At 41.6% G+C, this 24,701-nt stretch overlaps 2 protein-coding genes across 4 annotated transcripts in view; both read right to left on the bottom strand.

Moving 5' to 3' along the window:
- Window positions 1-24,701, bottom strand: part of NDUFAF6 (NADH:ubiquinone oxidoreductase complex assembly factor 6) — a 316,703-nt gene that overhangs the window by 162,913 nt on the left and 129,089 nt on the right. The gene's annotated exons all lie outside the window — the stretch shown is intronic.
- On the bottom strand, window positions 19,294-24,695 carry LOC141053093 (uncharacterized). The gene is made up of 2 exons (XM_073550410.1): window positions 22,155-24,695; window positions 19,294-20,202 (listed from the first exon to the last, which is right to left on the bottom strand). The coding sequence occupies exon 1, from the start codon at window positions 24,648-24,650 to the stop codon at window positions 22,653-22,655; it is 1,998 nt and encodes a 665-aa protein (XP_073406511.1). The 5' UTR covers window positions 24,651-24,695; the 3' UTR covers window positions 19,294-20,202; window positions 22,155-22,652.

Genomic DNA, 24,701 nt, shown 5'->3' with positions numbered 1-24,701 from the left:
CCACATTTGTTTGCAGGGCAATTGTACTGCTCTTACCCCATTTTGCTTCCTTTTGCAGCCCCTTAGCCCTTACTACAACAATGTTATAGTACCATAGTTCCCCACTTACTTATATGGAGTTTGTGCACGGGGTCAAGTTCTGGTACCCGAACCGAACTTTGGACTAAGGTTCAGCCAAACCAGACAAACCTGAACATCCACTGGTCTGCTCATCACTAGTCAAGATCTTCACAATACACACGTGGTCAAAATTGTTGGTACCCCTATTGTAATGATAGAAACACCCACAATGGTCACAGAAATAACTTGAATCTGACAAAAGTAATAATACATAAAAAATCTATGAAAATGAACAAATGAAAGTCAGACATTGCTTTTCAACCATGCTTCCACAGAATTTAAAAAAATAAATAAAACTCAAGCGATAGGCCTGGAAAGAAATGATGGTACCCCTGAAAATAATGTGACAAAAGGAACATGTTAAATCAAGGTGTGTCCACTAATTAGCATCACAGGTGTCTACAATCTTGGAATCAGTGAGTGGGTCTGTAATAGAGGGCTACAGATACTCACTGCACTGTGTGGTGACATGGTGTGTATCACACTCAACATGGACCAGAGGAAGCGAAGGAAAGAGTTGTCTCAGGAGACTAGAAAGATAATTATAGACAAACATGTTAAAGGTAAAAGTTATAAGACCACCTCCAAGCAGCTTCATGTTCCTGTGACTACAGTTGCACATATTATTCAGAAAATTAAGCTCCATGGGACTGTAGCCAACCTCCCTGAACGTGGCCGCAGGAGGAAAAATGATGACAAATCAAAGAGACGGATAATACGAATGGTAACAAAAAAGCCCAGAAAAACTTGTAAACAGAGTAAAGGTGAACTTTAACCTCAAGGAATATCAGTGTCAGCTCGCACCATTGTGTGAGCCAAAGTGGACTTCATGGGAGACAACCAAGGAACACACGATTGTTGAAAAAAAATCTTAAAAAAACAGACTGAAATTTGCCAAACTACATGTTGACAAGCCACAAATCTTCTGAGAGAATGTTCTATGAACAGATGAGACAAAAATGGAACTTTTTGTCAAGGTACATCAGCTCTATGTTCACAGACAGAAAAATGAAGCATATCAAGAAACGAACACTGTCCCTACTGTGAAACATGGAGGAGGCTCTGTTATGTTCTGGGGCTACTTTGTTGCATCTGGCAGAGTGTGTCTAGAATTTGTGCAGGGTACAATGAAATATCAACACTATCAAGGGATTCTAGAGAGAAATGTGCTGCCCAGTGTCAGAAAGATTGGTCTCAGTCGCAAGTCATGAGTCTTGCAACAGGATAATGACCCAAAACGCACAGCTAAAAACACCCAAGAATGGCTAAGAGGAAAACATTGGAGTATTCTGAAGTGGCCTTTTATGAGCCCTGACCTAAATCCTATTGAGCATCTTTGGAAAGAGCTGAAACATGTCATCTGGAAAAGGCAACCTTCAAACACAAAACAACTGGAGCAGTTTTCTCTTGAGGAGTGGGCCAAAATACATGTCGAGAGGTGCAGAAGTCTCATTGACAGTTACAGGAATCGTTTGATTGCAGTGATTGCCTCAAAAGGTTGTGAAACAAAATATTAAGTTAAGGTCCCATCATTTCTGTCCTATTTCATGAGTTCTCTTTTTAAAAAATTTTGTGGAAGCAAAGTAAATTCTGTGGTTGAAAAGTAGTGTCTGACTTTCATTTGTTCATTTTCATAGATTTTTTATTTATTATTACTTTTGTCAGATTCAAGTAATATCTGTGACCATTGTGGGTTTTTCTGTCACTAAACGAGGAGTACCAACAATTTTGACCACGTTTGTATATTGTTTAAATGAAGTCATTACATTTTCTTCTCACTCACACAATTCTGTCTCCTCTGAAGTCTATAGTTTGTATCCTTCTTTATTCAAGCCAGGAAGATTTAGAGAAAAAGCGAATAAGTGAGATTTTAGTTTGTGTAGCAGCCACAGTACCGGGACTGCAGCGCACCTAACACACAATCAACACAATCTGCCTCCATATGCATAGATACATCCTGTTACATTAGAACTAGTCTCCTAGTAATTACTGTACATGGCTCTTAGTCACTCATGAATCACTGTTTTTATGCTTAAACTGCACAAGCTGAAAAGCAAGATGCAGCTTCAATAGCAGATGTTACTGGAGTAAGTGCTGCAAAAGTGCTGGAAAAATGTAAACTTTTCAAGGCAATGGATTGTCAGTAAAAGACCACCATATTTTTTTACCGTGTTTGTACCTAAGGCCGGGGTCACACTAACCGGCGCAAAATACGGTCCGTAGTTTACAGGCGTAATACGGATGAATGACCCCTAAATAGTGCTCCGTATGTCATCCGTAAGCAAGGGGTGGTTGCGTATTTTGCGCATGTCAGCATCCGTATGTAATCCGTATGGCGAGATTTTCTCACTGCCTTGCAAAATGGACATATAATGGAGCCCTAGGACAGGCTTTCTAACAGAAACGAAATAATAGATATAGACACATAGAATGCATATATATATATATATATATATATATACACACGTCATTGAGACAAACATATATATATATCACAAAACTCAAGATAAAAAGCGGACGGCACAGCTGTTACCGTGTGACTTCAAATGATGTGCGGCATACAGAAGCCCAGCAGCTGGGAATCTCGTGTGCCAGACCTTGGAAACAGTCAATCCTGGGAATCCATGCAAAGAGAAGAGGTCGCACTCATCGAGATGGAAGTTTCAATGATTTATTGACATATCATGAACATGTCAAGTCGGGGGAGTGACATAAGGAGTGCTAGAAAGGCTGACAACGGCCGTTTCGCGCTGCTCGAGGGCTTCAACAGGTCAAACAGTGGAGGGAAGTGCCGGGTTCATATGGAAATCACATCACTCCGTACCTCCTCCCTCCACAGCTGCTGTCTAAGTGACATTAGTGGATTAAAAACATGCTGAGATGCATTACAACATACTAAAGCATAAATACAACTTACTGCACAAGCAGAAAAATGGTTACATCGAGAGATAAATTACAATGCATATTCATATATCGAAGACTACTGTTATTTTCATATGTCGAAAACTACTATTTTTTTCATTTTCTTGTGGAAAACATCTACAATCATATGTATCCAGAGACCGAACTGTCTCACTATTATTGTATTGAACCATAAATATACTCAAAAAAAAAAAAAAAATTTCAAAAAAATTTTTTTAAAAATTTTTTTTTTTATCCTGAAATGAAAAATGTTAATTGTGTGCAACTTGATATCTGTTTTTTTAGGATTCTCATAAACTACTATGTACCTGCATAGCTGTATCTTATTATGGATAAACACAATAATGGACTATCAATGACAAATCTCAATCATAGCGGACAAAAACCGCTGCACCGAAAACGCACAATGTATACGTGCACGTATACTACACAAAAAAAAAACAGGTCACTAAACGATTCAAATGCTACGGGAAAGAAAATCCACCAAATTCAAAAAGATGTCTTTGTCTCAAATATTTAGAAGTTCATCAAAGCTACAATAAGAGGCTCCAGAAAAAAGGTACCAACCAGAAAAGCCACATGTATACACATGTGACCTAGTTCTCCTATCAACGTCAAGGGAAATGAGGAAAAATATAAACTCCTTCATAAAAAAACAGCCATGTCTATTCTATCATTAAAACCCAGCGGACCTGTCGCCTGTGTATTCATAATCCACCTGGATTCTCGTTTTAGAAACATAGAATCATAGAATCGTAGAGTTGGAAGGGACCTCCTGGGCCATCTGGTCCAACACCCTGCTCAAAGCAGGATTCGCTAAATCATCCCAGTCAGATGTCTGTCCAGCCTCTGTTTGAAAACTTCCATTGAAGGAGAACTCACCACTTCTCGTGGCAGCTTGTTCCACTCATTGATCACTCTAACTGTCAAAAAGTTTTTTCTAATATCTAATCTGTGTCTCCTCCCATTTTATTTAAATGCTCTCCCTGCGGCGGTAAAACCACCTTCTCGATTCCTGCAAAGGAGAGAACATTAGGGTCATTTCCATGTGCATCTCTTACATGGTTAATTAAATGTGGGACTCCTTTTCCCGTTCTAATGGACTTAAAATGCTCACGAAAACGAATGTATAGCGGACGTATGGTTTTACCTATGTAGAAAAACCGACATGTGCAAAAAATCACATAGACTACATGATCTGTCTTGCATGTGATCAAATCTGTCACTGTATGCGTGACCGCGCCCATGTGTAGTGTACGATCAGTACGATGAAATTTACAATAAGGACAATGGCCACATCTATAATTCCCTTGTGGTGTTCCTTTACTCAGCCAAGTGTCACGCTTAGTGACGATCCGATTCTTAACCAGAATATCTCTAATTCTTGTACTCCGCTTACATGAGATGAGGGGCCCTCTAGATACTATGTCGCTTAAATCCCTATCTTGTTCCAAAATGTGCCAATTTTTTCTAATTGCTGCTCGTATCTGACGATCCATGGGACTATATCGAAAACAGAAGGTAAATCTCTTTTCATTTTCGACGCTTTTAGTTTTTAGAGGCACAACTCCTCTAACTTTATTACTGTACTGAGATTTTACTTTTTCAAGTGTGGTATCTAATAGAGCCTTAGGATATCCCTGTTGTCTGAACCTATTATATAACTCTCTAGATTGTGTTTCAAAGCCCTCCAAGGTATTATTTAGACGGTGGACTCTCAAAAATTGACCATATGGCAATGAATTGATGGTATGTGATGGATGGAAACTGTCATAACGCAATATGGAATTGGTGGCCAAGGGTTTCCTGTAAACTGACGTGCAGATTTCATTGTCCTTAACTTCCAACAAGACATCAAGAAATTCCAGCCGTGTCCCTCCAAAATTGTGTGTAAACAGCATGTTCATCTGGTTCACCTCATTTAGGTGACTGACAAACTTGTCAAAAGAATCTCTGGTGCCATCCCAGACAATGAACACGTCGTCCACATACCTGAGATACAGTCTAATATGTTGAAAAAATTGTTTGGTATTGTAGACATATTGTTCTTCCAGGGCACCCAAAAAAAGATTGGCGAATGTACATGCTGCCGGGGTACCCATCGCGTTGCCCACATTTTGACGGTACCACGTACAATCAAATTGAATGCATTGTGCGTAAGTATGACATTCAAAGCTTCACAAACAAAATCCACAAAGCCCTGCTCTTTGCCTGTGGAGTTCAATATTTCTCTAATGGTATCCACACCCAACTTCTGGGGAATTTGTGTATATAAGCTCTCCACATCTATGGATGCCAGCATGAAGCCGGGTTGCCAAGCAAAGTCCCGTACGTATATATAAATATATATATATATATATATTTATATTTCACAGAGTTCTTCATAGCAGAATAGCCGCTAATTAAATTGCCGGCTTCTATGAAATCATTCCCCAACCCGACATGAAATGACACATGGTTTACATACAGTAAGGCATTTCATTTCATGTTTTTTTATATGTCCCTGACTAATAATTAGATCAGGGTTTGTGTGCAAAATTTGGGAGTTGTAGTTGTTATTTAAAGGGGTTAATTCGTTGTTAAAAAATGCGTGGGCTTCCCATTGCCCTGTAGCGGTGGCGAATGGGTTAATCTAACAAAGGGTTAATGTCACCTTACAATGCGTATTTTTTGTGCACCCATAGATTTGCATTGGTTTATTACGGGCGTAGTACGATGACAATCGCAGCATGCTGTGATTGGCACGGACCGTAGAATACGCCCGAGAAATATACGGCTGTTGGGAGCAAACCCATAGAGAATCATTGGTCCGTGTGTAATGCGTGCTTTTAATGCCTCTCAATCGTCCGTATTCCTCGCCAGTGTGACCCCAGCCTAAGGTTAAGCACCCATGATGAGCATTTGATGCTTTTTGATTTCTCTGCAGCATTTCTGCACCTATTAACTAAATTAGGTTATTTGTATTTTTTTCATAATGTTTTTAAAGCATTTTATCTCATATTTAACACTTTGGTTTTTTGTCCCTTTTTGGTATGTCATGGTTTAACCCCTTCACCCCAGGGCCATTTTCCGATTTTTAGTTTCTGGGTTTTTTTGCTCCCCCTCTTCCTGGAGCCATAACTTTTTTATTTTTCCATCAATATGGTCATGTGAGGGCTTGTTTTTTGCAAGACGAGTTGTATTTTTGGACTGACGACATCATTGGTTTTACCATATAGTGTAATGGAAACCGGGAAAAACATTCCAGGTTCCATAAACTGCAAAAAAAAGGTGACCTGTCATTATTATTATCCAGGTCATTATGAGTTCATAGACACCAAACATGTCCAGGTTCTTTTTTATTTAGGCTATGTGCACACGGTGCGGAATCTGCTGCGGAAATTTTCCGCGCAGATTTTACTAAATCCGCAGGTAAAATGACCTGCATGTTACATGCGGTTTTAGTGCCAATTTACTGCATGTTTTGTGCGGCTTTCCCCTGCGGTTCTCCACCTGCGGATTTCTAGAATGGAGCAGGTGGAAAACTGCAGCAAATCCGCACAAAAGAAGTGACCTGCTGCATTTTTCAATCCGCAGCAAATCTGTGCAGAAAAAAACACAACATGTGCACTGCGGATTTTGATTTACATAGGCTATAATGGTACTGTACATCACATGCAGTTCTGCTGCGGATCCGCAGGACCAAATCCACTGCGGATCCGCAGCAGAATCCGCACCGTGTGCACATAGCCTTAAGTGATGAAAAAAAATTCAAAGTTTGTTAAAAATAAAAAAAAATTAAAAATTGAGTCATTTTCCGAGACCCGTAGCGTCTCCATTTTTTGTGATCTCGGATTAGGTGAGGGCTTACTTTTTGCAGGCCAAGCTGGGGTATTTATTGATACCATTTTGGTGTAGATATAATGTTTTCATCACCCGTTATTGCATTTTAATACAATGATACAGTGACTAAAAAGACTTAATTCTGGCGCTATTAATTTTTTTTTTTGTTACACCGTTTACCAATCAGATTAATTATTTTTATATATTAATAGATCGGGCGATTCTGAACGCAGCGATACCAAATATGTGTGTATTTTTTATTTCCTTTTTAATTGTTTTATTTTGAATGGGGATGATTTAAACTTTTTATATATATATTTTTTTTTAATGTTTTTTAAACCATTTTTCCACTTTACACTTGTTTCAATAGTCTCCATGGAAAACTAGAAGCTGCAATCATTTGATTACTTGTGCTACATAGAGCAGGGCTGCAGCCCTGCTCCATGTAGTAGTAATGCTCGCTTGCTATGAACGCTGACCATCGGGCGGCGCTCATAGCAATCAGGCTATGACAACCACAGGGGTCGGCTGCATACCCCGGATTTTTGTGCCAACCCATTGGCCTCTTGCGGTCATGTGACATAGGCGAGGTTTGTGACGTGCTTGTTAAATGCCACTGTAAGAGATTGACATATCAGCTGTGATGTGACGAAAAAGGTACGGGCTCAGGGCCGGAGCCTACGTCAAACAGGGGGAGCCACCCAATGACGGACACTGCACATTATTGGGTGTTAAGGGGTTAACCTAATTTTTCCTGCCATCTATATTTAATTTTTAAAAAATCCAGAAATAATGCAGTTTACACACAAACCTATAGATGCTTTTCGGTTGATGCTGTCTACACTCGGGGGCAGAGTCAGCAGTCACTTCTTTCTCATCTCAGACAGGCTTACAAAAATGCTTTAGACCCCAAAGCAACTTTTGACATCAAGTTTGTATATTTTTTTTTTATTCACACCTTTAAAAAGCACTATTTTTTTGTTCTCATTCTTCACTTAACTTTAAAACATTTTTTTGCAACGTGAAATACTAAAAAAAACAGCAATGTTTTGAGTTTAGATTTTGGGCCTATTTTTTTACAATGTTTAGTGCACTCTAAAAATTTCAAATTGATGTTGTTTGGTGGGCCAGTGTAATTATAGTAATAACACATTTATATATTTTTTTTCATTATATTGAAAACTCCAAACTGCCTCCCTCACATTTTTAAACACTCTCCATTATATACAGCACATCAAAAAAGTTTTTTATTATATCTTTTTATGGGACAGCACTGAAGATGACACTTTGATATAATGTAGTCAGTGCACATCTTAAATAACAGTGTAAATACAGTGGGTATGGGAAGTATTCAGACCCCTTTAAATTCAAAAAAAGTAATTTTTGCTCATTAATGTACACTCTGCACCCCATCTTGACTGAAAAAAAACAGAATTGTCAAATTCATTAAAAAAGAAAAAATGAAATATCACATGGTCATAAGTATTCAGACCCTTTGCTCAGTATTGAGTAGAAGCACCCTTTTGAGCTAGTACAGCCATGAGTCTTCTTGGGAATGATGCAACAAGTTTTCACACCTGGATTTGGGGATCCTCTGCCATTCTTCCTTGCAGATCCTCTCCAGTTGCATCAGGTTGGATGGTGAACGTTGGTGGACAGCCATTTTCAGGTCTCTCCAGAAATGCTCAATTGGGTTTAGGTCAGGGCTCTGGCTGGGCCAGTCAAGAATGGACACAGAGTTGTTCTGAAGCCACTCCTTTGTTATTTTAGCTGTGTGCTTGGGGTCATTGTCTTGTTGGAAGGTGAACCTTCGGCCAAGTCTGAGGTCCAAAGCACTCTTGAAGAGGTTTTCATCCAGGATATTTCTGTTCTTGGCCGCATTCATGTTTCCTTCAATGACAACCAGTCATCCTGTCCCTGCAGGTGAAAAACACCCCCATAGCATGATGCTGCCACCACCATGTTTCACTGTTGTGATTGTATTGGGCAGGTGTTGAGCAGTGCCTCGTTTTCGCCACACATACCGCTTAGAATTATCACCAAAAAGTGTTCTATCTTCATATCATCAGACCAGAGAATCTTATTTTTCATAGTCTGGGAGTCCTTCATGTGTTTTTCAGCAAACTCTATGCGAGCTTTCATATGTCTTGCACTGAAGAGAGGATTCCGTCTGGCCACTCTGCCATAAAGGCCCGACTGGTGGACGGCTGCAGTGATAGTTGACTTTGTGGAACTTTCTCCCATCTCCCTACTGCATCTGTGGAGCTCAGCCACAGTGATCTTGGGGTTCTTCTTTACTTCTCTCACCAAGACTCTTCTCCCACAATTCCTCAGTTTGGCTGGATGGCCAGGTCTAGGAAGACTTCTGGTGGTCCCAAACTTCTTCCATTTAAAGATCATGAAGGCCACTGTGCTCTTAAGAACCTTGAGTACTGCAGAAATCCTTTTGTATCCTTGGCCAGATGTGTGCCTTGCCACAATTCTGTCTCTGAGCTCCTTGGCCAGTTCCTTTGACCTCATGATTCTCATTAGGTCTGACATGCACTGTGAGCTGTGAGGTCTTACATAGACAGGTGTGTGCCTTTACAAATCAAGTCCTATCAGTTTAATTAAACACAGCTGGACTCCAATGAAGGAATAGAACCATCTCAAGGAGGATCACAAGGAAATGGACAGCATGTGACTTAAATATGAGTGTCTGTGCAAAGGGTCTGAATATTTACGACCATGTGATATTTCAGTTTTTCTTTTTAATTAAATTTGCACAAATTTCTACATTTGTTTTATCCAGTCAAGATGGGGTGCAGAGTGTACATTAATGAGAAAAAAATCAACTTTTTTGAATTTACCAAATGGCTGCAATGAAACAAAGAGTGAAAAATTTAAAGTGGTCTGAATACTTTCCATACCCACTGTATGGTGTGCCCGCTAAACAGCTAAACACACAGCCATTAATGTCTAATCCGCCGACAACAAAAGTCAGTACACCCCTAAGTAAAAATGGTCAAATTGTACCCAAAGTGTGAATATTTAGAGAGGATACCATTATTTTCAAGCACTGCTGTAATGCTCTTGTGCATGGAGTTCACTAGAGGTTCACAGATTGCCACTGGAATCTTTTTCCACTCATACATGATGACACCACACCATGGAGCTGGTGGATGTTAGAGACCTTGCGTTCCTCCACCTCCCGCCCCACAGATTGGGTTTAGTTCTGCAGACATGCTTGGCCAGTCCAGCACCTTTAGCCTCAGTTTCTTTAGAAAGGCAGTAGTGGTCTTGGAGGTGTGTTTGGGGTCATTATCATGTTGGAATACTTCCCTTCAGACGAGTTTCCTAAGGAAGGAGATCATGCTCTGCTACAGTATGTCACAGTACATTTTGGCATTCACGGGTCCCTCAATGAACTGTAGCTTCCTACAGCCGGCAGCACTCATGCAGCCTCAAACCATGACACTCCCACCATGCTTGACAGTAGGCAAAACATGCTTGTCCTTGTACTCCTCATCTGGTTCTGCCACACACGCTTGACACCATCTGATCCAATTAATTTTATCTTGGTTTCATTAGACAAAGGACATGATTCCAGTAAACCGTATCCTTAGTCTGCTTGTCTTCAGCAAACTGTGATCTTTCTTGTTCATCATCTTTAGAAGAGTCTCCTTCTCGGACGACAGCCATGCAGACCAATTTGATGCAGAGTGTGGCGTATTGTCTGAGCATTGACCCGCTGATTACTGGGGTTAGTAATGGGGGCGTCTAATTGAGGCATCTTCATTACTAACCTCGGGGCTTGATGTCACAAAGGTCAGGGCAGTGGGATGAGCAAGGCTATGTGCCAGAATTGGCGCATCTTACAGATGTGCCTTCACTGGGGCGGCTGAGAGCTGATGTTTGTAGCCGGGGGCACTATCCATGGCCCCTTCTTAGGCTATAAATATAAGCTCTCAGCTGTTTGCATAGCTATTGCTGGCTATAAATTATAGGGGGACCCCACGCCATTTTTTTTTATATATATACCCCTTATCAGGTCTGTCTGTAACCGAAATCCCGCTGTGCTGATTGGTCGTGGCGGCCAGGCCCCCGCCAGGCCGCAACCAATCAGCAACAGGCACAGTTCGCAGGCGCAGTCCGCAATTAGCAGGACGCACGCCACCGCTACCGTGCCGTCGGGAGATCAGCGGCGCTAGCCTGACGGTTGCCACGGGTCATCTCCGGGCGCACGGGCGTTAGCGGCGACGCAGCCTGAGATGCCCGGCACTAGCCGGTACACAGGGTCCGGAGGAGAAGAGACTCCTCCGGACCCTCGGTACCATAAACGTGTAAAAAATAGAATTAAAATAAAAAATAATGATCTACTCACCTTCTGACGGCCCCCGGAATCTGTCCCTCCTCTCCATGCTGCCGGCATCTTCCATTCCCAGTACTGCTTTGCGCGAAATACCGCTGATGACGTCGCGCTCTCGCGAGAGGACGTCATCAGCGGTATTTCGCTCAAAGCAGTACTGGGAGCGGAAGATGCCGACAGCATGGAGAGGAGGGACAGATTCCGGGGGCCGTTGGATGGTAAGTATATCACATTTTTTATTTTTTTATTTTAGGCCGGAGTCACACTAACCTGCGCAAAATACGGTCCGTAGTTTACTTGCGTAATATGGATGAATGACCACTAAATAGTGCTCCGTAGGTCATCCGTAAGCAAGGTAAGGTCGCGTATTTTGCGCATGTGTGCATCCGTATGTAATCCGTGTGGCATCCGTATGCAATCCGTATGGCGAGATTTTCTCGCAGCCTTGCAAAATGGACATTTAACGGTTTTGATGCCTGCAAACAATTTAAATCATTAGCCTGCACCCTATTTAGACATTCAGAAACAGGTGGATGCCTACATTCTGTACATTTGTCACCTTGCTTTCACGAGGTGTGTTGGTGTTCTTTGTGCAGCATGGCAGAGGGTCTGCGATTCAATACAACTGAGCAGGTTCTCTTTACCTGGCTTTTGTCACGGCGCTTTGGGCAACCATATCCTGTGATAGTGGATCCGCGGAGGAGGAGATGTATGTGGGTCCATCCACTATTGAGGCAACGACTCACAAGAGGTCATTTTCACCGCCTCTATTCTCTGCGGGAGCATCCGGATAAATTTTACCAGTACTGTCGCATGAGCATTTCCACATTTGATCGACTCTTGGAGACAGTGCGCCCTGGGATAACCTTTCAGGACACAAGGATGCGCAAAGCTATATCTGCAGAGGAGCGACTTCTACTCACAATACGGTATGTACTACACAACCACATTCTCTATGTTCATAATGTGTGTGCTAAATTATGTTTTTTGGCCATCTTGGACAAAGTTTAATGCCCTCATCTTACTCCAAATATCTTTCACCTGACACAGCAGAATGTTAGATCTAATATGTCCTGCATATCACTTAGTCATTGTGCCACCAAATATGTGTGTGTTCTTCTCTCTCATTTCCTAACAAGTTTGGTCGGCATGTAACTGATTTTTTTTACTTTAGCCATTCTAAACTTTACTATTTCTGTTGTTCTACAGCTTCCTGTCCACTGGCCTGTCTTATGCCGCCTTCCACCATGAGATTCTCATTGGAAAGTCAACCATTTCAGGCATAGTGAGGTCTACATGTGCATAAATCTGGACAAGACTCCATCAAGTGGTCATGCCCGAGCCCAGGATGGAAGACTGGTTAAGGATATCAAGGGACTTTGAGTAGGACTGCCAGTTTCCAAATTGTATTGGGGCCCTGGATGGCAAACATATCAGGGTGCGTAAGCCGCCGAACTCGGGCTCCCAATTCTTCAATTATAAACAATACTTTTCTGTTGTATTGTTGGCTCTGGTAGACCCTCAATACAAGTTTAGAATTGTTGACATTGGGGCCTATGGAAGGACGGGAGACTCTAGAGTCTTCAATACTTCCATAATGGCTCGGCGGCTACGCACCAACCAGTTGGATCTACCACCACCATGCCAGCTACCAGGCTCCCCCGAACAATCAGTCCCTTATGTCCTTGTGGCAGATGAGGCCGTTCAATTATCGCGCAATGTCATGAGGCCATATCCCCGGCGCAACCTTGACCACAGGCGCAGAATTTTTAACTTGCGCCTATCATGTGCTAGGCGACTGGTGGAGTGTTCCTTTGGGATTCTTTGTGCCAAATGGCGGGTACTCCAGTCTGCCATTCAGTTGAGTGAGCAAAATGTGAATGAAGTTGTGAAAGCCTGTGTTGTTCTGCATAACTTCACCAGGATACATGATTGTTCCTCCTCTGATGGTGTTGTGCGTAGGCCGGACAATGTGCGCAGGGTGAGACCACCTATGAACCCTCAACGTAGACCACTCTCTGGCCTAAAAGTGCGTGATATTTTCACTAATTACTTTATCTCACCTGAGGGGGCAACTTCTTGGCAAGAGCATGCTGTGTCTATGTTATAATTTGTTGCTTTAAGTGTGTCTAAATATATATTACACAAGCCTTTATGATTCTATGAGTGTTTCATTGCATTGGTTGGTGTCTGTTATTATGTTGTGAGGGATTGTGAAAAATCACACAGAGACGTTAACTAGAGTAGACAAATTTTTAGTTTTGCCTTTTGTTTTTTCTTTTTGCTTAAAGACAAACATAATATTGCCATAAGACAAATTTGGCAATGGCCAAAATGACCCTTTGTGCCTTCTTTAACTTGTTGTAAAATTAACATTACATAACAAAACAGCAACAAACATTATGCAATAACAACATTGCTGCATGACTAGATTAACCTAGATTTGCCAACAAAAGGTGAGCTCCATCACCAAAATAAAGGCAACAAGATAACACTCACATTTCCACATAATGTTAGCCAAACATAGAAAGATTCCACCATGACAGGCAAGGCTACCTCACAGCTTTCACACAGATATTACCTGTCTGTAGAACAGACAATATTTAAGCATGCTATACTGGAAAGGATGAAAATACAAAACTCACTTGTTAAGACATAGAGAGAGTGTGATATTCTGAAGGCTGGTCGCCTAGAATTTTTTTTACTAGAGATTGCTAACAAAAAAGGTGACTACTTAACTAAGGCGAGCACGCCTTTCCTAGGCGTTAGCAAGTGAGTAGTGTATTTTCATCCTTTCATTTTACAGTATAGCGCATTTAAATATTCTCTTTTCTACACACATGTAATATCTGTCTGAAAGGCGTGAGGTAGCCTTGCCTGTCATGATGGATTGTTTCATATGATTGGAAAACATAGTTTAAAAATGTGAATGTTAAATTATGTTCTAAATGTTGGTGAAGGAGAACACCTGTTTTTTCATTTATATTAGGAGCACCAGTTACATCTCACTGGACATCTCCACCCTTCAGAATCATAAATCCTCATTTGTTGGGGAAAGGGAACGTGGAAGAACAGCCTGTGGGTGCTGCGGGACATTGTGACCAACATCGCCCTGTGTGGGGCCATACTGTTGCCCATGATGCTGGAATTGTCCAGCCTCCTGGGACTGTTGGGGATACTGGCCAGAGTAATGATGATGGTGAGGGGCTTCTTGTTGGCTCTGGTAGGCCCGTGGCTCATACCCACCAAGATAGCCAGATCGTCCCCAACCAGGTTGGGACCAGCCTCCAACACTGGGTGGGTACAAGTGGCCATATTGGTGGGGTTGGCTTGAGGAAGACATTTGGGGCTGCGGAATAGAAGGTTGGGTAGGGGGAGGAAGGGGTTGAGGTGTTGGCCCACGTATTAGGGGCTGTTCAGACCCTGCTTGAGCAAGCATCTGTGTGGATGGTCTCATGCGCATTAAATTTCGTGGTGAGAGCTGCCACCTCTCCAGAAATTCAAAAACCTCATATGGGGTATTGGGGGGGTGCTTGCATCAAGCAGGATCTGAATACATCCCCTAATACGGAGCCTGACCTCACGGGTAAGGGCACAGAGATAAAGGGTGAGGCTACGTGCATAGGCCTCCTCCCCATCATCTGTAGTTACTCTGGACAAATAATTGAGCACCCCTGTGTCCACATTGGTCCTGCTCTCTTGAATAGTGACCTGGCGCCTTCTTCTTGTTCGCCGTGATGCTAGAGCAGCCTGTGGGGAGGAACTGATCTGTGCAGTTGGGCTGCTGCTCAAGTTGCCCGGCTCTTCCAGGATGGGTGAGGTGGCAGCAGCAGACCGTCCTGGTGGTGTTGTGTGTAGGCCAGCCATTGTGTGGTCTTGTGATGCCTCATCTTCAGCCATCCTTCTTGTAGGGGGAGAAGATGGGCCAGCCACCTCATCCCCTACAGGATCTATAATGGACTCTGCCTCTGTGGCCGTTCCTCGATCTGTAAGGCTGGATTGAGTTCTGTTAAGAAATAGAACAGAGGCAAAAATACATCAATATTTTTGTCCCTGTAAAGTATTTGTGTAATGTATTTATGTAATGTGGTGTGAGGTATGTACTTACGGTCTCAGATCCAGAATTGGGGAGAGGAAGTTCAGCCGGTCATAGTATACAGTGGGGCAAAAAAGTATTTAGTCAGTCAGCAATAGTGCAAGTTCCACCACTTAAAAAGATGAGAGGCGTCTGTAATTTACATCATAGGTAGACCTCAACTATGGGAGACAAACTGAGAAAAAAAAATCCAGAAAATCACATTGTCTGTTTTTTTTTCCTTTTATTTGCATATTATGGTGGAAAATAAGTATTTGGTCAGAAACAAGCAATCAAGATTTCTGGCTCTCATAGACCTGTAACTTCTTCTTTAAGAGTCTCCTCTTTCCTCCACTCATTACCTGTAGTAATGGCACCTGTTTAAACTTGTTATCAGTATAAAAAGACACCTGTGCACACCCTCAAACAGTCTGACTCCAAACTCCACTATGGTGAAGACCAAAGAGCTGTCAAAGGACACCAGAAACAAAATTGTAGCCCTGCACCAGGCTGGGAAGACTGAATCTGCAATAGCCAACCAGCTTGGAGTGGAGAAATCAACTGTGGGAGCAATAATTAGAAAATGGAAGACATACAAGACCACTGATAATCTCCCTCGATCTGGTGCTCCACGCAAAATCCCACCCCGTGGGGTCAGAATGATCACAAAAACGGTGAGCAAAAATCCCAGAACCACGCGGGGGGACCTAGTGAATGAACTGCAGAGAGCTGGGACCAATGTAACAAGGCCTACCATAAGTAACACACTACGCCACCATGGACTCAGATCCTGCAGTGCCAGACGTGTCCCACTGCTTAAGCCTGTACATGTCCGGGCCCGTCTGAAGTTTGCTAGAGAGCATTTGGATGATCCAGAGGAGTTTTGGGAGAATGTCCTATGGTCTGATGAAACCAAACTGGAACTGTTTGGTCGAAACACAACTTGTCGTGTTTGGAGGAAAAAGAATACTGAGTTGCATCCATCAAACACCATACCTACTGTAAAGCATGGTGGTGGAAACATCATGCTTTGGGGCTGTTTCTCTGCAAAGGGGCCAGGACGACTGATCCAGGTACATGAAAGAATGAATGGGGCCATGTATCGTGAGATTTTGAGTGCAAACCTCCTTCCATCAGCAAGGGCATTGATGATGAAACGTGGCTGGGTCTTTCAACATGACAATGATCCAAAGCACACCGCCAGGGCAACGAAGGAGTGGCTTCGTAAGAAGCATTTCAAGGTCCTGGAGTGGCCTAGCCAGTCTCCAGATCTCAACCCTATAGAAAAACTTTGGAGGGAGTTGAAAGTCTGTGTTGCCAAGCGAAAAGCCAAAAACATCACTGCTCTAGAGGAGATCTGCATGGAGGAATGGGCCAACATACCAACAACAGTGTGTGGCAACCTTGTGAAGACTTACAGAAAACGTTTGACCTCTGTCTTTGCCAACAAAGGATATATCACAAAGTATTGAGATGAAATTTTGTTTCTGACCAAATACTTATTTTCCACCATAATATGCAAATAAAAGGAAAAAAAAAACAGACAATGTGATTTTCTGGATTTTTTTTTCTCAGTTTGTCTCCCATAGTTGAGGTCTACCTATGATGTAAATTACAGACGCCTCTCATCTTTTTAAGTGGTGGAACTTGCACTATTGCTGACTGACTAAATACTTTTTTGCCCCACTGTATGTATTTTCTTTTCACATGTCCAGCATCCCCACTCCTGGATCGCTGCTGGAGTTCCCGGCGGAACTGGTCCCGGATGCTTCGCCAGCGTTTCATCACATCTTCCACTGCAATGTTACAGGAAAGATTGTCAAAATCACATATTTGAGAGGTCACATTTTCTATCAGTAGTCTAGGCATGGGGCCTTCTGGGGTGTGCGTTCTACCCATGGTGGCATATAATAATAATAATAATTTTTATTTATATAGCGCCAACATATTCCGCAGCACTTTACAATTAAGCGGGGACATGTACAGACAATAAATTCAATACAAGTTAAGACAATTCAAACAATGACATTAGGAGTGAGGTCCCTGCTCGCAAGCTTACAATCTACAAGGAAATGGGGGGACACAGTAGGTGAGAAATGCTTGTTAATTCAGGTCTGGCAATTATAATAGGGATTTTCATATAAAGCTGCATGATCCGGTCATCAGCCCGTGTGTTTAAGTGCAATAGACAAGTATCAAGTGCAGTTATCATGTGCATGAAGGGTGTGGAGACAGATGAATAGTAGGGTGCAGATTCAGAATAATATTTGGAAGGAGGGAACAGGGCAAAGTTAGCTTGCTGAGTAGTTGATGTGATAGGCTTCTTTGAAGAGATGGGTTTTCAAAGCGCGCTTGAATAGGTCAGGGCTAGGTATCAGTCTGATCGTCTGGGGAAGTGCATTCCAGAGAGCTGGAGCAGCACGAGAGAAGTCTTGGAGACGGAGGTGCGAGGTTCGGATTACGGGGGATGTTAGTCTTAGGTCATTTGTAGAACGGAGGGCACGTGTAGGGCGATAGACAGAGATGAGAGAGGAGATATAAGGCGGTGCAGAACAGTGGAGAGCTTTGTGGGTGAGAGAGATGAGTTTATACTGGACCCTGTAGCGAATAGGTAGCCAGTGTAATGACTGGCACAAGATGGAGGCATCGGTGAAGCGGCTGGACAGAAATATGACCCTGGCTGCCGCATTCAAGATGGATTGGAGAGGAGAAAGTTTGGTAAGAGGGAGACCGATCAGAAGAGAGTTGCAGTAGTCCAGACGAGAATGAATAAGAGCGACAGTAAGAGTCTTAGCAGTTTCAAAGGTGAGAAAAGGTCGGATTCTGGAGATGTTTTTAAGATGCAGGTGACAAGAGCGACTGAGTGATCGGATGTACGGAGTAAAGGAAAGTTCAGTGTCGAATATGACCCCAAGACAGCGGGCATGCTGCTTGGGAGTTATGGTTGAACCCTCCAGGGTTATTTCGATGTTAGGTAGAGTGAGGTTAGTAGAGGGGAGAAACACAAGAAGGCATATGTAATTGGGCCGATACACAGGGTCTCATTAGCTACACTTAAACTAATTTTATTGGCTAGGAGGATGAGGAGCTTGTGGCCTAACCCCTAATTATGGCTGTGTGAAGCCATGTGTCACATACTAATGTAACGGCCTCATGAGGCTAATAAAAGTACATGCACAGGAAGGGAGGTGCTGATTGTAGATTCCTTTTATAGCGTGCGCTAAGGTTAATGATATTTTTATGGTTGCACTTACGAATTTTCTGCTGCTCATCACGTGGTCTGTCACCAAAGTCCTGGTACATCTGGCGACAGATGCGCCTCCATGACGCCTCCTTTCTTGTCCGGTTCGCATAATTTGCATCAAGTGGGTCCCATATTTCTGGACGCTCCTGCACCAGCACAATTAGCATCTCAACATTAATGTAAGTGGACGCCATGCTGCTGCTGTACTCCGTGGAGGCGTACTTCCTGGATGTCTGGAGCGCTTTTTGAGCTCATTTGCATGTCTAGGCTTCCTGATGATGGATTGGCCCATTTCCTGTCACCAGCCAAAAGACCTGCGTATTTCTCGCAAGTCACATGTGTGTTCCGTGTGTAATCCGTATTTTTTCCGCACCCTTTGACTTGCATTGGCGTACTACGGGTGTAGTACGCTGACAATCGCAGCATGCTGCGAGTGGCACGGAGCGTAGGATACAGATGAGAAATATACAGCTGGTGCGAGTGACCCCATAGAGAATCATTGGTCCGTGTGTAATGCGTGCTTTTAGTGCCTCTCACTCTCCCGTATTCCTCGCCAGTGTGACTCCGGCCTTAATCTGCCACTGACCCTATTCTAGAGTACTCAATGCTTTAGAATCGGGCCAGCAGCTAGTATATATATATATATATATAAATCAAAAAAAGGACAGCACTACCAAAATTAAATAGTTGGTGCAAAACCTATTCAGCAGTGTCCAAACAGCCAAATTAACAAAGGTAAAAAAATAGGCAGCACTCAAATTAAATGTGAAAAAAAGTGGATACTTTACTGATCCTCCAGTGGCAACGTTTCAACGGTGACCCGTCTTTATCAAGCAATGTGCTCATAGTCAGTACAAACTTAAATAGTAGTAACACATGTGTATACAATTTCCATAATTAATCTGTTTTACATATTCAAAATGGCCATTGCCATAGTAACATTTACAAGTGCTCCATACAACATATGTGCATATGTCCGAAGATCTAGATTACAAAGTGCAACAGTGCATATACAGTGCTTTAAAAAGACTCAGCTTGTCAATAAAAACGATCATGACACAACCTATGAAGGTACTAAGGCTTATATAGTTAAAAAAAAAAAAAAAAAAAATTGGTATACTTTACTCATATCCATGCAGCTCTCTGTCACTGCTGGCAATAAGCTGTGGTCAGTGTTAGTCGCTGCCCAGCTCCAACATGTGATTCATCACTGCAAGGCCGATCATTGCAGGATGCCTGAGCATGCTCACTAGACATACTGTTCAGAACTGCCATTTTACTTCAGGGCGCCACAGCCCTTTTGCTGATTCCATGTAAATACATGTATTAGTGCCTGGGGTTGCGGATTTACACCTGGAATGGTCACAAACCCTAGAGGCACCCACCAAGGTGACAATATGGTTGTGTTGCTGTTTTTACAAGAGATAACGACCTCACATAGTCTCTCTTTACAGCATTACCCAATCCTGAATACCCTTTCACCACCAGAGGTCACTCTCTATGCAGTTCCCATTCACTCTATTTCACACATACCAGGCATTAGTATACTGCAGTGAAATGGCCATAAAACTCATTCTATAGAAAAATGAAAAATATATATTTTATTACATAACGCCTTTTATTAAGTATCCTTCATAACCTTGTAGTCACTCTCTTCACAGCATCATAGAACTGGAAAAAATAAAAAGGATATAATTATAAACATATCCATATATATTAAAATATCAATAGCACATACATCACACAGAAGTCAGGTTACATTGAAAGTTATAGCCAAAAAAAGTAAGTTTCTCAAAACATATGTACCTTAAAATCAACGTTTAATCCTACCGGTTTTAATGTCCCCAATTCATATATCCATCTCATTTCCAATTTTTTTAAAACTTCCGTACGGTTCCCTCCTCGTCTATGTACCGGTACATAATCTATAATTCTAAATCTCAAATCTTTCTCTGTATGTCCTTGTTCATTAAAGTGCTTAGGGACAGGCAGATCTTTGCGTTTTTTCCGTATGTCGCACCTATGCTGATTTATCCGTGTCTTCAGATCACATGTTGTTTCTCCAATATAATAAAGTGGACATGGACATTGTAACATGTATATTACATAATCTGTATTGCACGTTAAAAAATGTCTGATGTTTAACGTATGTCCTGTACGAGGGTTTTGGAATGTGGAGCCTTTAAGCATTAATGGGCAGTTTACACAAGATAAACAGGGAAAACAACCCTTCCGCTGAGTATTTGTTAGAGTCAACTGCTTAAATCATAGAATCATAGAATCATAGAATCATAGAATCGTAGAGTTGGAAGGGACCTCCTGGGCCATCTGGTCCAACCCCCTGCTCAAAGCAGGATTCGCTAAATCATCCCAGTCAGATGTCTGTCCAGCCTCTGTTTGAAGACTTCCATTGAAGGAGAACTCACCACTTCTCGTGGCAGCCTGTTCCACTCATTGATCACTCTAACTGTCAAAAAGTTTTTTCTAATATCTAATCTGTGTCTCCTCCCATTCAGTTTCATCCCATTGCTTCTAGTCTTTCCTTGTGCAAATGAGAATAAAGTTGATCCTTCTACAATGTGACAGCCCTTTAGATATTTGTAGACAGCTATTAAGTCTCCTCTCAGTCTTCTCTTTTGCAAACTAAACATTCCCAAATCCTGCAACCTTTCCTCATAAGACAGGGTTTGCAGACCGGTCACCATTCTGGTCGCTCTTTTCTGAACTTGCTCCAGTTTGTTGATGTCTTTTTTAAAATGTGGTGCCCAAAACTGGACACAATATTCCAGATGAGGTCTGACCAAAGAGGAGTAGAGGGAAATAATGACTTCACGTGATCTAGACTGTATGCTTCTGTTAATACATCCTAGAATTGCATTTGCCTTTTTTGCTGCTGCATCACACTGTTGACTCATATTCAGTCTGTGATCTATTAGTATACCCAAGTCTTTTTCACATGTGCTGTCACTTAGCCCTATTCCTCCCATTCTATATATGCTTTTTCCATTTTTATTGCCCAGATGTAGTACTTTGCATTTCTCCCTGTTAAAAACCATTCTGTTTGTTGCTGCCCACTTCTCCAGTTTATTTAAATCTTTTTGAATCCTCTCTCTCTCTTCTCTAGTATTAGCTATCCCTCCTAGCTTTGTGTCATCAGCAAATTTAATCAGTTTACCCTCAATGCCTTCATCTAAATCGTTGATAAAGATGTTGAACAATACAGGGCCGAGGACAGAGCCCTGTGGTACCCCACTTGAGACATTCTTCCAACTGGATGTGCAGCCATTTACGACCACTCTTTGGGTCCGATCACTAAGCCAGTTATGAATCCACCTAACAGTTGCCTTGTCCATTCCATACTTAATCATTTTTTCAATAAGGATTGTATGAGAGACTTTGTCAAATGCTTTGCTGAAGTCAAGATATACTATATCTACAGCATTTCCTTGATCCACCCAATCAGTGATACCGTCATAGAAGGAAATTAAGTTAGTCTGACATGACTTATTAGTTACAAACCCATGCTGACTCTGTTTAATCACTTCATTCTTATCCAGGTATTGACATACATGTTGTTTAATAATTTGTTCAAAGATCTTTCCTGGTATAGAAGTCAGACTCACCGGCCTATAGTTACCTGGGTCCACCTTCTTCCCCTTTTTGAAGATAGGAACAACATTTGCTCTTCTCCAGTCTTCTGGCACTTCTCCTGTTCTCCAAGAATTTTCAAAGATTATAGAGAGGGGTTCAAAAATTTCTTCTGCTATCTCCTTCAGTACTCTGGGGTGTAATTCATCTGGACCTGGAGACTTGAATTCATTTAGGTTAGCTAAGTGTTTCCTCACTATCTTTCTGTTTATAGATATCCTGGATTCTTCTATTCCCTTAATAGGACAGTGAATAACAGTTGATGTTACATTTCCTTTCTGAGAGAAAACAGATGCAAAATAGGAATTTAAAAGTTCAGCCTTCTCAACATCCTGTCTTACCATTTCATCATTTTCATCCTGTAAAAATCCTATAGCATCTTTGACTTTTCTTTTACTTTTGACATATCCCCAAAATCCTTTATTATTGCTTTTGACATCTCTTGCAAGCCTCAATTCATTTTCAGCTTTAGATTATATGATTTGTGCCCTGCAGGTTCTGCAGACAGCATTATATTCTTCTTTAGATATGCCTCCCTCTTTCCATTTTATAAACATTTTTTTCTTCCTTTTTAGCATGTGCTTAAGTTCTGTGTTCATCCATCCTGGTTTCCTTAACTGCTTCCTATTCTTCCCTCTTTTCGGAATTGTTAACAACTGTGCTTTGAGAATTTCATTTTTCAAGATTTCCCATCCTTCCTGGACATTTTTGTCTTTAAGGATATCCAGCCATTGGATCCCTCCAATTCTCTTTCTGAATCCCTTAGTTTGTTTTAATGACCCAATGTCTGCTTTAATCAATCTGTCACCCAGACTTCTACTCTTTCTATATGCAAGAATTGGGTTTTTTTTACATTCCTCTATTTGTGGACACCCCTTATTCAGAATCGGCCAATGGTTCATTATAATTTTGGATATTTGTGGACTTTCTTCACAGAAATTACTTACAAAAGGAATTCTACTCATATTATCCCGTTTTTTCTCCTCAAACAAATCTCTCCTTTCCACCTCATCCAGTCTCCTTTTCTGTTTAGCCAATATACTTTTGGGGTACCCCCTCTGTACGAATTTTTTACTCATATTGTTGACTGTCTCTGTTAATTTTTCATCTTTGCTGACTATTCTCTTAGCACGTAGATATTGACTATATGGAATTGCATCCAGCATTTTTTGTGGGTGATGACTAGAATAATGGAGGAGGTTGTTTCGATCAGTCTTCTTGCAAAAAAGTTCAGTATCCAACTTCTCTCCATCCTTCCTTATCAACACATCCAAAAAGTTCAACTCTACTCTGGAGCATTCCATTGTAAATTTTATGGTTTCATTAATAGAGTTCAAAAAGTCAAAAAACTCTTGAAGCTCTTCACGTGATCCAGTCCAAGTCAGAAAAATATCGTCAATGTATCGCCACCATCCCCCTACTTTGGGGAAATGGGGCGACACATAGACGAACCTCTGCTCCAGAGCGGCCATCATGAGGTTTGCATATGAGGGGGCCATATTTGCCCCCATAGCTGTACCCCTTATTTGTTCATAATACTCATCACCGAACATAAAATAATTTTTTGTTAATACCAATTCCAAGAGGGACATGATCATCACTATGGCTTGATTAGTAAAATTGGTTCTGGACAAGGCTTCTTTTACCGCCTCCAAACCTTCTTTATGGACAATAGATGTATACAGAGATGTTACATCAAATGATACTAACCAATCACTTTCTCCCACTTTTAACTCCTTGATCTTCAAAAGAAAATCAGTGGTGTCTTTAACATAAGAAGTGGCCCTTTGTGCTAATGGATTCAAGATCTTATCCAGGTACACCCCAATGTGACTGAGCACTGAATCAGTCCCTGCCACAATGGGGCGCCCTGGAGGGTCTCGCATGGACTTGTGCACTTTCGGCAGAGTATAAAGTATAGGTGTCGTTGGGGTAATATGTAACAGAAAATCAAATGTTTCTTTGTCAATCAATCCTTGCTCTAAAGCAGGTTTCACAATATTCCCAATATTTCTAATAATCTGGAACTTAGGATCTTGAGATAATTTCCTGTATACATCTTGATCACCTATCTGTCTCATTATTTCAGCCACATAATTTTCTTTATCCATGATCACCAGGGCTCCGCCCTTATCTGCCCTTTTTATAATAATTGTTTCATCATGGATTAATTCATTCATTGCTTTAACCTCCTCTGTTCTCAAATTTGGTTTGGTAAAACCCTCCATTCCTTTTGACCGCAGTGATTCAATATCTCGTGTAACTGCCTCAACAAATGTTTCTATTGCTGCAGAGCTATTTGGAGGTACAAATAGACTTTTTTTTTTCAAATCCAATTTTGCTATACATAATTCAGCCTCCAGACTTATCATATTTTTACTCTTATTATGAAACCATTCCTTTAACTTTACTGTTCTAAAAAACCTATTCAAATCAACTTTACAGTCAAACCAATCGACATGCGTATTCATACAGAAAGAGGGACCCTTATTCAAAAGTGACAGTTGTGAATCAGTCAATAC

This window comes from Dendrobates tinctorius, unplaced genomic scaffold (genome assembly GCF_039654945.1).
Source record: "Dendrobates tinctorius isolate UK_male_01 unplaced genomic scaffold, ASM3965494v1 ptg000165l, whole genome shotgun sequence".
NCBI lineage: Eukaryota > Metazoa > Chordata > Amphibia > Anura > Dendrobatidae > Dendrobates > Dendrobates tinctorius.
Note: the sequence above shows the minus strand (reverse complement) of the source record. Positions and strands in the feature narration are given on the sequence as shown.

Excerpts from the sequence above, each read along its gene's own strand:
- LOC141053093 (XM_073550410.1), bottom strand. The coding sequence starts at position 24,650 with ATGAATACGCATGTCGATTGGTTTGACTGTAAAGTTGATTTGAATAGG.